At 41.8% G+C, this 18,619-nt stretch overlaps 1 protein-coding gene across 4 annotated transcripts in view; it reads right to left on the bottom strand.

Moving 5' to 3' along the window:
• The window catches only part of LOC308102605 (unconventional myosin-VI-like), a 181,397-nt gene that overhangs the window by 97,483 nt on the left and 65,295 nt on the right, over positions 1 to 18,619 (bottom strand). For all 4 annotated transcript variants that reach the window (XM_080452386.1, XM_080452387.1, XM_080452388.1 and 1 more), the window contains exons 11-12: positions 15,303 to 15,483; positions 6,890 to 7,034 (exon numbers count right to left, since the gene is read on the bottom strand). In XM_080452386.1, the coding sequence (XP_080308512.1) occupies positions 6,890 to 7,034; positions 15,303 to 15,483 (326 nt within the window). The remainder of the gene's footprint in view (positions 1 to 6,889; positions 7,035 to 15,302; positions 15,484 to 18,619) is intronic.

Here is an 18,619-nt window from a genome sequence, read left to right as displayed (position 1 = left end):
ATGACCCGAACGGTATACAGTAGGTTAAGTGTCAAACCATTTCAAATTGTATTTGGCTCTCCAGGGCAAGAGGATACCCACACAGATATGTTAAATTGCCTCCAACTTGACCTTTTTACCTTTTACGACTAACAGCCCTGTAGCTCTTAGTAAAAAAATACCTGGTTTCTGTATTACTTAATCCCCCATGTTTAATTCATAGCACCTACAGCCAGTGCTTAGGGGCCATGAGTTTTAATGCCATGGTTATAGCCTCCCACTTAGATACCAGGTGGTCTGAATGCCAAAGCTTGCATAATGACTGAACGCTAATGTTTACAAGTAGCCTAATACGTATTCCCTATGAGTCTGTCAGGTCTTTCCACCTCGCTCTGTGAACAATCGCTTCCCCTCTGAACGCAATTACCAACGCAACGTCCCAGCTGTGGAGGTTTTCCCGTACACTCAACGCTCGGTTGCTGGACAAGTGTTTTGTGGCTTCATAAGATTTGAGCGGAGCTTTCCATTTGAACGTATTTATTTGTATTGTATTTACAGTATATTAATTTGGCTTGCAAGCATAATATTAAAGAACAAACATTTCTACAGGGCTCCAAGTTAACGTTTTAATTGGTTAATGGTTGCACTGGTGAGCCTAACTTTTTCGTTCAGGCGCACGCAACGTTTTTCACCGCAATAATACAATCAAATGTATTATTGCGTATTATAAATGTACTTTTTTGGGGGGGTCAGCTTCCACAAACATTGTAATTTCTTAACACATTATGTAAATACTTGTAAAAAAAGGAATAAAGGTAGCTTCCGAAGATTAAACCATCACTTATTTCGGACTTATTTTGAGGATATGAGATATTGCAAGTGGGTTCCCACTTGGCAAAACACTAAGACTATATATATATATATAATGTAAAAGAGATGTCTTGTCTTTTTTGGGCGGTGAAACGGCCCCTATAAGTGAGGTTTGGAAAAATGTACAAATATCCTGCGCTGTGAAACCGCCCCTATAAGTGAGGTTTGGAAATTTGTACAATTATCCTGCACCGTGATTGGCCAATCACAATCTATTCAGGACTGTGATTGGCCAGTGTCACATGACACATGTGCATAGCCCTATATAAGAAACCATAACTTGAAAAAAACAAATTTAGTTTTTTTCAAGTTATGGTTTCGTCCATCATAAAGAGTGTTTCAATAAATGTATTTATCTTTTGTACATGATTGGTTGACTCCATTCAGTATTGTGATTAGCTAGCAAGACACCGCCCACTTCACAAAGGGTGTGATTTTTTCTTTACAACCTTGAAAATGTACTTTTAATCGTGATCCTGATAAATAGGAACTTAAAGCATACTATGTTAGTTCCCTTGATCCAAGCCGGAATACAATCGATTGCTTGATCATTCAAATAAACATGCTAATCGCGGCCCAACGATCTGACCACTTAACACAAGTGGTCAGCTGTGTGGGACGTGAATGCTTTTCCGATTTTCAAGTGGGCCCTGATCCAGGAAAGATTAAGAACCACTGGTTCACGTGTGGAGGTTTAAGAGGTCTCCTGAAGCCATTGCAACAGTTTAATGTAAACAGGAAATTACTATCATCACATTCTATTTCCTACATCATAGCGACACACATTGTGTCAATGCCTTGCTTCTCAAAATAGCGGATATTTTAGAATTTTGTTAAATACAGCTCGAGTAGTTCAACAGAAAACACGTCTATTTGTTGATCCACTGTTTCACACACATGCACACACACACACACACACACACACACTCCCCTTTTATCTCTCCTAGCCTCATTATCTCGGTCTTCTCCTCTCTTCCTTTCTCGCCACCCGACCCCCCCCCCCCCCCCCCCACCATCTCTTCTCAATTCCGCTCTGTCTGTGTGTCTGACTCAGGCACAATCTGTCTGTCTGTCTCTCTGACACGCAACACAGGCACCTTCTGTCTGTCTGTCTGTCTGTCTGTCTGTCTGTCTGATTGACACGCTGCACAGACACCCCTTCAGTCCAGCAAGCTGTTCGCTGCAGAGTCTGTGCGGGGTTAACATGTTTAACATCCCCCCTCCCGCCCCCCCCCCCCCCGCCTGTCTCCCAACACCCTGTCTCTCTGCCACGCAATATTTATGTTCACTGTGTATTAGAGTTTAGACGAGCCACTTCTGGCTCTTCTGTTCTGTTCTGTGCTTTGCTGTGGTGTACTGTGTGTGTACTGTGTACTGTGTACTGTGTTCTGTGTACTGTGTTCTGTGTTCTGTGTACTGTGTACTGTGTACAGTAACTGTGTTCTGTGCTGAGCTGTTCTGTTCTGTTCAGCTTGTCAGGATTTCAAATCTCTCTCAGCTTTCTTTAAATGGTAAATGGTGCATTTATCCAAAGTGTTTCACCCGTTTTCAACATTCACCCATTCACACACACATTCATACATGGATGGCGGAGGAAACCCTGCAAGGCTCCAACCTGCTCATCGGGAGCAATTAGGGGTTCAGCGTTTTGCTCAAGGACACTTCGACACCAACCCTGGGGGAGCCCGGGATCGAACTGGGAACCTTGCGGCTCCCATCTGTCCTCTCAGGCGCATACAGAATAGGCGGGCGAGGTGGAATAGAGGCAGGCCAAATTGACCCAGACCTTTTGAACATTCTCTTACAAATGTTACAAATGTGGTTTAAAATAACACGAATAAAAATCGATCAGACGACTGCAGTTGATTCAGAACGCTGCTGCTCGAGTCCTCATTAAAACCAAGAAAGTGGAGAATATCGCTCCAGTTCTTAGATCTTTACACTGGCTCCCTGTACGTCAAAGAATTGATCTCAAAATATGCCTGTTGGTTTACAAAAGCATTGAATGACTTAAGGGCAAAATACATTTATGATCTTGTGCGATATCATGTACCATCCAGGTTATCTGGGAAAGGTCTGCTTTCTGTTCCTAGAATCTAAACTAAACATGGAGAAGCGGCGTTCAGTTTTCACTCACCACATATCTGTAACAAACTCCCAGAAAACTGCAGGTCTGCTACAACTTTCAGTGCTTTTAAATCACAGCTGAAAAACCTTTCGGTTTGCCGATGCCTTTTGAGATGTATTTACTTATTCTTCTGCACTATAATTGTCTCCGCCAGGCCGAAAGGCATGGCGAGAGAGTATGTTTTGCACCCGGTCCGTCCGTCCTTCCGTCCGTGTGTCATTCTGTCTGTGAACAGCTAATCTCCGGCACCGTTGGCTTGATCGCAGCAAAACTGTGCACACACACTCCCTGCATGCCAGAGCAGAACCTCTGCCCCAAATATTTCACATCTGACTTTTATAGCGCCACCACGAGGCCGACTTCTGTACTTTTTGATATCACTCCTTCAGATTTTGTCCAAAAATCACACAAATCGGTACACAGTATCTCTATAGTCATGAGATCAAGACAGATCCGTTAGATTTTTCATATTCCATCCTGATTGGCTAAGATTGCCATCTAAAGTTTGCAGGAGGGGCCCGTTTTGAACAAAATGCCTCAAATCATGAACCTTTACGGTGAAACTTTGCACCCACATTCGCACTACGTTGAGGAACAAATGCCACCTTTTCAATATTACCCTATTATAGCGCCACCAGGAGGCCGATTCTTGCAAAATATTTTTTTAATATTACTCATACAAATGTTGTCCAAACAGCAAGACAATCGGTACATATTAACTCTTTAGTCAAGCGATCAAGAAGGATCCGTCCGATTTTTCAAATTCCAGCCTGATTGGCGAATTCCTAACATTGCTGGCCCACACTAACCTACCTGACCTGCCCTGAGTCTTTCCATTAAATGTTTACTTCTTTTGTTTTTATTGTATTCAAATGTCCTTTTATAGTGTTTTTTTCTCTGTGTGCTGAATAGGACTTTCCTAAGAGATAACTTTGTAACTTTTCCTGAATACAAATGTCCTGTTATAACATATTTATTTTGCTTAATGTTCTATGTCAAGCACATTAAATTGCCTTATTGTTGAAATGTGCTATAAAAGTAAACTTACCATGCCTGAGGATTTCACTGTATTTGCTCATTCTCAGTCAGTGTGCTGTTGCCACTGACAATACAACAGTTGCAGCAACATCTGTTTAACCCATTTACACCTGAGTCTGACTCTGGAGAGTATGTGTAGACATTTGAGTGAGTTTTGGACAAGACCTATAGGAGGAGCAGCAACAACTGCCATGAAAAATCGAGTTAGGCGGAAATAGGCACGGTGACGGCCATGGAGTTGCATCATGATCAAAGGAATTCAGTTTTTGATTGCACAACCAACAGTTGAAGAATGACGGGCTAAAAGGTAATGTGGGTTGGTATAGCACCACCATGAGGCCGATTTGAAGAATTCGGGGTGGAATAACTTCCTTTAACCACTGGCTGACTGCACAAGAAACTTGCCCTGATCGGTCCAGTAGCTTCCGAGATTAGCTCTGGACTCAGAGACAGACAGACAAGTTGAGCTTTAACACTCAATGGTAATAAGAATAGCATGGCAGCATTTTTCGTCAAACTTTTCTCGAACACAAAGTATAAAAATAAATCCCCTTCCATTACAAAAAAAAACACAAAGAAACTCCAAAAACTTCCATCCACTCAGCATCTCCTCAAAAACTTTACAAGATCAGCTGTGTGTGTGTGTGTGTGTGTGTGTGTGTGTGTGTGTGTGTGTGTGTGTGTGTGTGTGTGTGTGTGTGTGTGTGTGTGTGTGTGTGTGTGTGTGTGTGTGTGTGTGTGTGAGACCTGGCACGATGCAACACAGCACTTTATAAATGAAAACCTGAGTCGATCTGGTGTGCGGTCATGCTGTGCAGTGACATCGTTCACCCAAGCAAGCTCTGAATGTGGGCTGTGAAACTATTGTGATGCCATCTACAGAGCCATCGAAGAGGTTTTCGCTAAACTTTCTGTATAGAAGAGCGGTGTCTACAAGACAGCTATTCAATTCTGGGATGGCTCAGGCCAGACAAAGGGATCACAAAAGAATGAGCGAATCCTTGACTTTAGCATTTTCTCTTATTTATTTAATTTTTTACAGTTTTTCTCCATAAGCCGTATTGTGTTTTGGTGTCATTCCAAAACGCAATACTTCATTTAATAGTTTTCATATGAAAGCTATAAAATCCTTCTAGCTTTCTAGTTTCATATAAAAGAAAATGCAAATTTTGTTCTTCTATTTGCTGTGCTGGGTCACATATATCAAAATAGCATTGTGCACTCAATTAAAAAGACTTTTGGGAGAGTTATTTGATGAAGGTTGTTTGTTAGTTCCTTGCAAATATTTTACATGAATATGGAGATGGAATGTGGCGATATTTTTAATGACTTATACTTTTCATATACTTTTCTTAGTGGGCAAGGCAAGGCATTATTGCTTGTGGGTTGTTGGGCTGTTTTTTCCCCCCCAAAGTAATATAAACAAAAACGTGTTTGTGTGTTCTCCTGCTTCTAAACCATGTGCCTCACCACTGACCCTTTTTTAAGGACATTTTCAGATTCCAAACAAATCAAAAAGAGTGTCGCACTCAGAAATAAAAGTCACTTGTATTTTCTTTTATAGTACAGTACAGTTTTATATTTATACTCTTAAGTACAGTACTCACGGATATGTACTTAGTTACTGCACCACTGCTCCCAAAGCAAAAGAATCAAACAGGACAGAAGGGGGTTTTTCACTTTGTATTTGGAGTGTAAGAAATGTGCAGTGAGCAGCACCCGCTCCAAATCACCATTCACCTCAGGGGAGTTCCTTCGCCTTGTGAACATTTCAAAGCACTGTTCTCGTGAGTTGATAGAACAGTGTCTTGGCCTTCAATTCACCTTGTTTCTAAACGGTTCTCTTGTCACACCTTGGCTTTAACCATCTCAACGTCTCATTACGGTTCAGATAAAACAGACAGGTTTTTAACTTCACCCAGTTAACCATTTAAACCCAATATACTTAGCTGACTGGAGACCCCCAGGGCTCAATACTAGGCCCCCTAATTCTTCCCATCGTCATTTCGTGTTTATCTTAGCCAAAAATAATCTACAAGCTTACAACGAGGCGCGTTGGTGTGACGTGTTGGGAGCTTGTAGATCAACTATTTTCGCTGAATGTTTGCCCCAGAATAAGGATCGCTAGGGTTCAAATGGGTTTAAAGTTATAATGGGCTGCAACAGCCTACCTTCCTATGTGGACTTACAATTTTTTAAATTTCTTTGTTTGTTTTTTATCTTACAGTATGTGGATTATGTCACCAGCACGTAAGACCTTCTTTTTTCGTGCACTAAGTAGGGGTGTGCCGATATATCGTCCCGCGATATATCGCGATACGTTTTCGTGACGATATGTATCGTTTTGGGGGAAACAAATATCGTTTTGAAAAAATAAATAAAAAATTACAATAATAATAATCAGGCATGCAAACAGCCCCGAGGTGAAAAGGGTGACAACATGTTTTTTTTTTCGGGTCAGGTGTCACACTATTGCCCTATTTGGATTCAAAACGGCTATTGTAGCTGAAAAGCTACAAGTTTGCATGTCTGAATAACAGAATTATTTGTTTGCATTTGCTTTTTCTCTCCCCCATATATTTTCATAATAAAAAAGTGCGTATCGTATTGTATCGAAATCGTATCGAAGTTGTGAGCCCAATATCGTATCGTATCGTTTCGTGAAATTAGTGTATCGGCACACCCCTAGCACTAAGGCATGTGCCCCAAATCTGTTACCGCTCTAGTGCTACACCGTATATACCGCACCTGCTGTTGTCTTGTTTAACCTGCACCTTATGTCTAACCTCATACATGCCTGCCACTCTCTGCATCTCTGTGGATAGGAGCATCCCAAAAGCCTACTGCTGTGAAAGGTGCACGGCATGTTCTTACTTGATGACGGTTCCTTTGACGCCCCCAGCAGAGGTGAGCATGACCCTGGTGGTGAGGCTGACCCTCAGGTCCTCTTCCTCCAGACCCAGCAGCTCAGCACAGTACTCCACCGTCTGGCTACACTGGTTCTTTATGGTGCAGCCGCCTGGGAGGACAGAGGGAAACCATTAGTTCAGCGGTTCTCATTTTAAGGAGGACCCCCATAACTCTGAGTTACGGACCTGTAAGGGTTCATTTCGAACCCCCCTGATGGTCCCTGGACCCCACTTTAGTGTGATGCACTCACTGATCCTTCAAAGTCCAACTTAATATATAGTTCATCATAAGATGAAGAGCGAAAATAGCCATTCAACAAGGTCACAAAGCATCACATCATAATGCGCTGTGAGCTTGTAGATCTGCTATTTTCACATTTTCACATATTTTTTGTCTAAAATTGGGACATCAGTTTGAAAGTGGTTAAAAGCAATGATCTGGCAATAAGATGGTGATAGTTGATACTATAATCTTTGTGTTATTGTGTACACACATTTGCTTCTACGTTATAATGACACATGATACATTAAATGATATGTGATTCTACAGCAGAATATCTGTGCATAAACATAGAACTGGTGACTCTATTTCCTACTAAAGCCAAATGCTCTGCCTTGGCAATTAGCATTGCACTGAGCTGCCACTCCAACCAGCGCCAGAAAATCCATAGTTCCAGGAAGATCGATCGATATCAAATCAATGAATGCCAGTACATGAGTCACTATACTCAGCACACATTCAACATAGGACAAAGCCGTAGAGACCAACCTAGAGAACTTAATTATCGCTGATCTCTCCTGATTGATTTCCCCATTTTATTGTCTGCAGACTCTGCACACTTAAAATCCCCATGTTGGTGCTAAAGTCAGCACAGAACACAACCACTGACATGTTAAGCAGATTAACTCAATCAATCCCGGATCTTTTCATTTCGAGAACCCAAAAGAGACATTTGGTGTCTCCCCCTGGACCCAAAATAAAAAGAAATACACTATGAACTAACCACTTAATGCCCTAGTACTTTAGAAATAGTGAAAATAGCCTATCTACAAGCTCACAGTGAGTCACATTGTGAGCTTAACATTTGGGAAGATTTCAGAAACTAATGTTTTTTATTTCAGAAAATCTTTTGATAAAGGTTTAAAAATATCTGTCTTTTTTTGTACGAAAGGTTAAAGAAAAAAATATATATATTGATTAAAATGTGTTTTATATTATGCGTTTACAAGAGTGTGCTGTGAAGAAATAGCCTATCAGACTATAAAATGCCTTAACTGACCAATCGGAATAGAGTATTGCCCACACGGGCCAATTGTGTTTGTTGGAGCGCTTGTGGAAGAATCAACCCCCGTCTCCACGGTGGTGGGCACGAGCTTTACCCCTGAGCCGCCTGCCTGAATGACCCAACGTGAGTGCTTAACACCTCATCTTCTGGGAATAGACACAGTGTCACACACACTGTATTGTACCCTCGTTTTGGAAGTCAAAGTAGATCACACAATCTCCTTTAAATAACCGTAGGTAGGGCAGTTTATCCTAGTTTTACGCACTCTTTTTACCAGGTTGCAAAACCTGGTCTACTTCTACACTCACTAGTCCTGACTACAACATGTGCATACTATCTGGGGATGAGGGACCAGCACATCTCCACTGTCTACAGCAGTGGTTTGTCCTGGGGGGTCCCCATCTAAAATGTATTAATGTAGTATCACAATCAGTTTAACCACTGTAACCCTATACACATCGGTGATACATTTGAATGCAACGCATTGTGAGCTTGTAGATCGGCTATTTTCAATGAAAACGTTTAGAGAAATACAAATCCTGTATGGGGGGTCCCTGGCACACAATACTTTCAGATGGGGGTCCACGGCCAAATACATATTAATTTGGGGGTCCTTGATAAGAAAAAGTTTGAGAACCACTGGTCTACCCCCTTGTACTGTGGCCGTGGCATAGCCGAAACGAAAATAGTCCTCCTTCTAAACCGGAACACCGTCTTCTCTCCACACTCTCTCATGTCTCTTGGCAAGAGTCGGTGCAGCGATAGCACTAGTATCCCACTGTGAGGACTGCTGTCTTTAATCCACTAAGACCGGGAACGCTTCTGTCATTTTAAGATTTCTCTGGCTATTCAAAAATAGCAGATATACAAGCTCATAGTGCGGCGCTATGAGCTTGTAGATCTGCTATTTTTGAAAAATCGTGAAAATGTGGGCAAATCTTTGAATATATATATATTTTTTTAAAGTGAATATTTGTAAGTCAAATCTTTGCTTCTGGGGGGTCCCTGGAAAAAAATATTTTGAGATGGGGATGTTTTCTAAATCCTGCTATATCAGTGGTGCTCCAACTTTTCCACGTCAAGAAGCCCCAAAATGTATTTGGCCGCGGACCCCCATCTCAAAATATGTTGTTCCAGGGACCCGCAGAAGCACAGATTGGAGTTAAAAATGTTCGCTTTAAAGCATATATAATATATATATATAAGATTTGCACACATTTTCCATGATTTTTCAAAAATAAATTGCAAGCTCATTGCCGCGCTATGAGCTTGCAATTTATTTTTTGAAGCTTGTATATCTGCTATTTTTCAATAGCCCAAATAAATCTTAAAAATTGACACAGATGCGTTCCCGGTCTTAATGGGTTAATGTGTATCACGCTGTGCCGCCTCCAGCCCTCAGCTACGGCTTCCAACACTTCAGAGCAGGAAGCAACCGACAAGGAGAGGAGAGGAGAGGAGGGGAGAGGAGAGGAGAGGAGAGGAGAGGAGAGGAGAGGAGAGGAGAGGAGAGGAGAGGAGAGGAGAGGGGTTAGGGAGGGGAGGGGAGAGGAGAGGAGAGGAGAGGAGAGGAGAGGAGAGGAGAGGAGAGGAGAGGAGAGGAGAGGAGAGGAGAGGAAAGGGGAGGAGAGGAGAGGAGAGGAGAGGAGAGGAGAGGAGAGGAGAGGGGAGGGGAGGGGAGGGGAGGGGAGAGGAGGGGAGAGGAGAGGTATGGGGGGTGGGAGCAGAAAGACAGTGAAAGCATAAAAGAGACAAAAAATGGAGGGAGCGGATTCAAAGGGAGAACTTGATTTCCACACCAGTGGAGAGATGGGCTCCTTGAGGATTGTCTAAAACGGCATGAGTAATGAGGAGCGGAGCGCAGGCATCCCACTGCTGCCATACGCACCTCGGCCCCCCGCGTGTTTGAAACTATGAAATTGAAAATTATCCCCCTCACCCAGCCACCCACCCCCCCCACTCCCCACCCGGTAAGGGTGGCTGAAACGGGGGAAAAGGATTAGGGAACATACAAGTCAGAGTGCTGCCTTCCCCACTGGCTTTAAATCTATCAAAAATGAATGGAGAGGGAGACGTCTGTGACGTCAGGCTCCCTCACAGGTTAACCCATTAAGGCCTGAGGTTCCGATTCTACAAAATGTCTTTCTAAATCAGTTCTAAAAACTGTTTTTTTTTAAAAACGTATGTTGCTATGTCAGTGGTTTTCAAACTTTTGAATGTCAAGGACCCCAAAATGTATTATGTATTTGGCCGCGGACCCCCCCATCTCAAAATATTTTGTTCCAGGGACCCCCCAGAAGCAAAGATTTGAGTTACAAATGTTCGCTTTAAAAATATATATATATTCAAAGATTTGCACGCATTTTCTCGATTTTTCAAAAATAGCAGATCTACAAGCTCGTAGCGCGGCACTTGGTGCCGCGCTACGAGCTTGTATATCTGCTATTTTTGAATAGCCAAAGTGTAAAATAATGCTTTTTAGCTCAAATCAAAAAGTGACAGAGATGCGTTCCAGGTCTTAATGGGTTAAAAGAGAATCGTTTCTCATCGATGGCAATGACATCAAACGGACCGAGAGGGCAGGAAGGGAGCTAAATATTACAGTAAATCGATCAAACGGGATTGGTTCTTCTTGGGCACGATATGAAGTGACTGAGTGATTCGCGACTCAGGAAGGGCAAATGGGAGCTGTTTTTTTTTGGGGGGGGGGGGGAGGGGGGTTTAGTTCAGACAGGGGGGGGGTCCGAACGCAATCTCCCAGCACCGTCGGACCCCTGCCACCGTGTTAGAGAGATGGATCGGGCGCTTGCGGAGCATCAGTTCCAGCTGGTAATGAGATGAATTCTTCGTATAGTCTATACCCGGCAAAAAATATTTGCAGACTTTGAGTTATGTGCTGTGTAGACGGTATATGCGCACGTGCGCGCACACGCACGCACAATTTTTCTGCGCAGCCGTGAGGACCCCCAGCGAATGCTTCGTGGACCCGTTGGGCGTCGTCATTTTGTGCATATTATGCTAAAGGTCATTGCCCGTGTGCAAGTTGAGATCAATTGCTAAAGCCACCGAGGAGAAGCATGCGGGACAGACGGTCTTTCCGTGTGACTGACTGACAAGAGTTTTCTTTAATTATATGTAGGATTGTGAAAGAACAGTGGGCTTTGTGGTAGTGCTGTGCTCAAAATATCAAATATCGGAATACATATCAGTGATGTCCAATTTGTGTCTTATTGTATCGATAAACCTCGCAAAAGTTTGTCTGGTTGTCGTTGTTTTTTGGTGATGAATAAAATGTCTTTGCTATGAGATACTGCTAGATCCCTCTTCAGAGAGAAAGAAGTGAGAGGAGAGGACCTGAGAAATGGCAGTGAAACTAAAGCTAGCCCCCTGATGTTTTTTTTTTGGCTTTATCTTGTGGCACTTTGGTCACGTGTGTCATTATCGGCAAACGTATCGTATCGGGATACAGTACATATCCATGGATTAGAGCAAAGTAAAATCACACGCCTGAAAAAAAGTGTTGTTAGGCCAAGTTCTAATCTGCGATTTATGAAACGGAGTGAAAGGAGCCCCCCACACACTAGCACTGTGTTTCATAAACCATAAACACAGTGTGTCAAATTATGCTTCAAAATTATGTTATGTCATCTGAGTACCCCCCCAAAATCATGCGAGGACCCCCCTGGGGGTACCGACCCATAGGTTGAGCACCACTGCCATAGAAGACATACTGACTAAGACTTCCATGGAATGCAAATGACTGAAATCAGTCGTGGTGACTGAGAACTCAATGTACATATCGCATGGTGACTCCTGTATCCTGGATACGTATCGTATCGCGGAGTTACCTGCCAATACCCAGCCCTAGTGTGTGGTGAAACTCAGGTTACGGTTGAATATTAGTGACTCAGCATCATCACACTCACAGTGTTGATTTCATCGACTAAAACTATGACGAAAAATGTCTGTTGACTACCTTTTTTCACTGACGAAAACTGAAGAAAAACTAAATAAAAACGTAGCTATGATGACTAAAACTAAGACTAAATATATTGACAATTTTGTCAACGAATAAAAACTAGACTAAAATGTTAGGGAGGGACTAGTGGAGAAGAGATCCAGTAGAACTAAAAGACAAGTCATTTTATGTTTGGTTGCGCTCGGGTGTTGCGCTCTGAAAATAGCAGATCTACAAGCTCGTAACGCGACGCGTTGTGAGCTTGTAGATCGGCTATTTTCAGCATGCAACCAAGTGTAAAATAAGCCATTACGACGCCATCAAGGCGCCGCCAAAACACATTTTAGTCGACAATATCAACTGTAGATTTAGTCGACTATAATCTTATGAAGTCAACTAAAGCTAGACTAACAGTAAAACATTTCAGATGACTAAAATATGACTAAAACTAAAATGGAATTTGATTCAAAAGACTATGACTAAAACTGAATAAAAAGTTTGCTGTCAAAAATCAACACTACATCATCACAACTGGTGCTGTGGGGCTCCTTCACCGAGCACAGAACACACACTGTAATGAGCAGGATTTACTTTGTGCAAAACACAACCCTTCAATCATTCTCAAAACGCCCCACGGGACATAGCCCACTCGTATCTCCATAATTCAATTTCTTCCGGTAAATGAATCCTCTAATTTGTGATACTACAGTCTACAGTTTCACACAAAAGTAGCAAAAATAGCCGATATACAAGCTCACAACGTGTCGCGCCGTAAGCTTGTAGATTTGCCGTTTTTGTTTAAAGTGCAAGCAAAAGTGGTTAGGTCTGTCTGTGGGTTTTGTAAACATTGAACCAATGCAATGTATCATGAAGAGCTTGTGACTAAATAATAACTACATTGGCTGCATTTGAACCATTTCCTGAAAAGTAACGGTTTTAGACCACCTGACAGCTCACATGAACAACACGGCTAAATTACATTATATTACATTACATTACATTACAGTCATTTAGCAGACGCTTTTATCCAAAGCGACTTACAATAAGTGCATTCAACATAGGTAGGGAACGAAACTACTAATCACCAGAAGTCTTAAGTGCATTTTCTGCAAAAACAAGCAACCAAGAGTATACCTAGCGCTAAGGTAAAATTTTCCCAAAATGCCCTTTGTGTGACTCCTACAGAATATCCTAGGATCCTACAGAATATCAACCACGTTCAGCTGGGAATTTCACTCAGACACAACACTACTTACAGATAATAATTCCCAAAGGTAATCCATAAAGGAGTTTCATTTCATTCATATACTGTAGGCCTTAACCAATAAAGACCTGAGGCCGATTCTAAAAGAAACATATCTGAACAAGGACGAATGACATAGATGTCATTGTGACTGGAGAGCTAGGACGTGGCTTCTGTGTTCATGATCTGAGAAGGATCCTGGAGGAAAGACACAGAAGTAGTGCTGTCAAAGTTAGCGCGTTATGACACATTAACGCATGAGCGAATTAACCGCGTTTATATTTTTCTCGCATTAATCGGCCATTTAAAAAAAACACCTTTTTTACCCTTAGAGGCATCCATAGGTCTCAGATTCATATGGGCTTCCTGATCTGAACACTCTTTCTGCGCATCTAAACCAATCACAGCAATTTGGGGGCGGGATATACGAAATTTCAACCAATCACATCGAGTTTTGAACGTTCACAGCCCCTCGCTGGCTCTCTGTTACCACTACCCAGCCCGTCCACACAGAAGCCAGAGGGAGCGAGAGACAGCTGACACTCTATCCGCTCTGCGAAGCTCATTTCCCGGCCACAAGCATTTAGAAGTTGGCTTGTGTCTCTTCCAAAGTACCGGTGTTTCCTTGGCTTCACTGTTGACAAAATGAACTTGAAGCTGGGCTGAATGAATAAGGAAACACCGTGGAACGTTGGAATGAGTTTGGAATGTCACAACAACATCTCGGTGGCACCATACAGCCAACTTTAGGACGGCACCCCCAAACCTCGGAATGAACGTCATATTGTTGTCTGGACAGAGCCGAACTGACTTTATTTTGGCATTAAAAGTGAACTTCTGCACCTGGCTTTTGATGTTAACACTACAGTGTCATACTTTGACAAGCCCCCAGCCCCCCAGCTTAAAAGAACACCTTTGATTATACTGTGTGTGTGTGTGTGTGTGTGTGTGTGTGTGTGTGTGTGTGTGTGTGTGTGTGTGTGTGTGTGTGTGTGTGTGTTCTAGGTGCTGTGACAGAAGCAGGAGGTCTGCCTCTGTCTGTGTCTCTAGCTGAAATGGCCTCTCTCTCTCCGGTCTCTGACGTTGAATTGTGGGTGTTCACTCCCGTTCACCTTTATAGGGGGGGCGGGGCTAAAGGCGCATTCTTTGAATTCTTTCAGAACTCCCCCAAAATTATATGTATTTGGCAGCGGACCCCCATCTCAAAATAATTTGTTCCAGGGACCCCCAGAAGCCAGGCATTAAGTAATCTCTCAAGAACAGCTTCTGCACTGCGTTGGAATCTGTCGGGGAGGTTCGTCATAACGAGTGCGCATTCAGATCAGGAAGTAGGCCGCGCTTTACCCAATCACATGTAGTGGGCGGGATTCACATGTCCGTCGATCTTTCCCCCTCGAAACAAACCGAAACTAATTTAACAATAGCGTCCGCGGAGCAGACAAAACCACGGAAATATATTCACATTTTAACTTACTCTTTCATCATAGAAACAAGTGGGCTTATAACCAAAACGATCCATGTTCTCTGGGAGAAGTGGTGTTAGTGTTCCGTGTAGAAATATTGTTAGTGGGAATGAAAACATAGTCGCACCAACCGGAAGTGATGCGCTGAAGGCGCATCACAAACACCGGTTTCCTTGTGCTCTGGTGTTACGTTATCGTCCGCCCAGAGCCAACAGACATAGAACAAACAGCAGAGGGCGCTGTTTTTCATTTTCAGTTGGCGATGGGTTCCCAGATTGGGCATTAAGTAACGCGCTGTGATCTTATCTGCTATTTTTGAACAGCCAAAGAATAAAATAATGTTTAAAGTGATTGAAAAAATGTTTGTACACAATAAAATTACAGGATTTTCCCGGATTGAATGGGTTTTAAAGGTGGTGTAAGTGTACCTGAGGTGCTCCCTGCCTCTTCAAAGTCGATGTTGCCCAGGTTCAGAACCCCGGCCACCACCCTGAACAGGTCCAGCTTCTCCGTGTCGTCCAGGCCGATCTTCTTCATGGCCACACACATCCTGTTGAAGTCTCCCATGTCGTCCAGCAGGGGGTCTTTCAGCGGTCCCGCTTTCAGGTGCTGAGAGACGCAGAAAGGTTGGCTGGGTTTAAGCAGTGTTTGTGACAGTTCACTCCAATGTTATTATTATTCTACATTGAATCCTATCTAGTCCTTACTTTAATCATTTTTTCCATCCATTTCTCGGTTTTACTTGCATACTTATCTAGGTATATTTATTTATGTGTAAACTGATGAGAAACCCAGAACAGTCTGCAGGTGATGAATACTGATACACATTAACACACAGTATATAAACACTATAAACACTTATACATAGCAACAACTAGTTTGTCCCGGATATAGGTTAAAAGTATTTTAATCATAACATAACTCCATGTCTGACATTTGTAACAAACCAAACCGCGTGAAAATCGGTTGACAATTCATCAAGTTATGATGGTTCTTAATTGAGGAGAGAGACCTCCTGTTTCCATAGACAGAACATGGGACATACTGTACATACATTAGGAGGCACCCTACAAAATATGGTGGCCTCCTTTGTACTGTACATAATGTTTGTATTTGTTGATGACATGTATTGTGTTAATTGCTTATGCTATGTTGATGAATTGAATACATAGGACCACAATGTAAACTAGTCCCCAGGACTTTTTTGTGTTATCATTTTAGCCTTAATGTCTTACTGTACCACGTGCTGTTTACATTTCGGACTATAAAAGTATTAATAAAAAAGAGACCTGTATATATCTATCTTGATTCCAACACCATCTTGTTTATCTCTTTATGTACAAGCATATTTGCATAATAATTTAACATTCACAGTGTAGAATTATATATTTTGTCTCTCTCTGTGTGATTTGTGTCATTGTATTATTAATTATTGACTTCAAGATGATGACATTGCTTAATGTGAACTCAATTATTGAATACATTTAACTGTGGACAGCAGGGCTGATGAAGGACAGCTGTGTCACTCTCACATTGAATTAATATCCAATTAATTCTTGTTTAATGAGCGACTTATATGACGTGAGGCAATGAGGAGACAACACACACACACACACACACACACACACACACACACACACACACACTTCTGAACAGCAGAGAAAGCACAGCAAATCAAATCTTGAAATTATAAAGAGCAAAATACATGCGCGCACACACACAGAGTACAAAGCACGATCAAACCCAACCACAGAAGAGGAATGTCACAGCTTAATGATGTTAAATAAATAAAATATTAAGGTACCAAACGGGCTTCATAGTCAAACTGGTTGTGTCCTTAAATAATAAATGAACCTGGAAAATGAGCCAACATCTTCCACAATTAACTATTTTTGGTTTTTTTCAATGACAATTAAAAGGGATATTTCATGTTCGGTGTCATTTTAATGTCTAATCGGGCTTTTGTGAGCACCCCAGACAGTTTTTAAGTTGCTTGATTCAGTATTTAGATATTTGATATTAATTGTATCTGACAATATCCCTTTAAGATCTTGAATTCTAATAAGCAAAATTTATATTATCATATTATATTATATTAAGTGTTAATATATCCATTTGTTACTTCTAGACTCTAGAGTGTATACTGTAACCAAATGAACTCTTATTGACTCTTACCAGCCAACCCCCAATGCACCTTACACCACTGGTGTCTAGTGGCAGAAATTAACAGTAATAATCATTTTTTCAATGCGGTAGATATTCACCTCATGAATAAACCGCCTCTGAAATCTATATATAGACTCAATAAAGATATAATATATGAATGTATATGCAAATGTAAATATGGAACCTATCCCCAGTAGACTATCCCAAACCGTTTTTTTTCTGCAGTACTTTTGGTACAGGGTCGGTCTCTCTTTAGAAGCAGTGATTCTCGCACTGCCAGCCCTGGGGACATAAAACTGTTGCTGGCTTCCCATTCCAGCGGGTAGTTAAGTGGGATTTACAGTACCTTGTGTCCCAGGTCTAAATTAAGTCTCTGCAATTAGACGGCTAGAATGAAAGCCAGCAGCGCTCTCTCCTCTTCCCTAAGGACACAGTTAACCCATTAAAACCGGGAAAGCAAATAAATTGGCGTAAATCTTTTAATATATTATTATATTTTTTAAGGTATTTTTTACTCAAATCTTTGCTTCTGCCGGTCCCTGGAACAACATATTTTGAGATGGGGGTCGGCGGGCCAAAAACATATAATGTTTGGGGGTCCTTGACATGAAAAGGTTTGAGCACCACTATAGCAACATAAGTTTTTTCATAAAACTTTAGGAGGAGGATTTAGAAGAAATTTTTAGAATGGGCTTCAGGTCTTAATGGGTTAAGAAACATTGCTTTGGAGCAAGGAGCCCTGAGTACAGCGTGTTCTGAGAGGAGAGGAGCGTGGCTGATGGTTGTCTGCTAACATTCAGCACTGAACGTCTGATATCGTCACAGTCGGGAGGAAACCCCGTATGTCCAAAGTCATTTTGGAGGAAATGGGGGAGAAACAAATAGTTCCAATAGATCAAATGTAGTTTGTAATTTTAGTCACAAGCTCGTAATTTTTCGTCTGTTAAATATTTACCAAACCCAAAAGGCAGAGTGGACGATGAGCTTGTTCTATTTGGGCTACTACCGAGCAACACTTTTCTACCACGAAGTAGGACATTAATTTACAATGAAAAAAAAAAACATAAGAGTTTAAATATGGAGATACAAGGTTTTTTTTCAGCAACATTCGTTTCTCATCCGGTCGCTCCTCAGCCAAAAGTGGGTTCGTTGTGTGGGCTGTAATTTATTTATTATTCATTTTTCCTGAACAGTTTCAACTTGTTGATATTCACGAGATTAGGAGCTAAACATTTCTCATGTACAGAGAAAAGCGGTCTGTTGATATACAGTATGAACACAAATTGTGAACTTATTGCTTCATAAAGAGAGACGCTTGCGGTGTAGAAGCTTATTATGTGGAGTATAATTTAAACAAAAGACAAAGATCTCTAGAGTATGTGCACACTAACGTTCAGGGACATTAGCACTAGCCCTTTGATACAGAACTTGGTGCGCTGCGACTGCAGCTTGGAATAACTTGCAGACGGATCTGAAGCTTAAAGGGATAGTTCACCCCCAAAATGACTATCGATTAGTCGACAAAATGACTATCGATTAGTCACCCCATGGAGACTTGAATTCACAGATTTTTCTTTTT

The sequence above is a fragment of the Gymnoscopelus braueri genome (genome assembly GCF_963280865.1).
Source record: "Gymnoscopelus braueri genome assembly, chromosome: 16".
In the NCBI taxonomy this organism is placed as follows: domain Eukaryota; kingdom Metazoa; phylum Chordata; class Actinopteri; order Myctophiformes; family Myctophidae; genus Gymnoscopelus; species Gymnoscopelus braueri.
The sequence above is the reverse complement of the archived record's forward strand: the minus strand, read 5'-3'. Positions and strand labels throughout refer to the sequence as shown.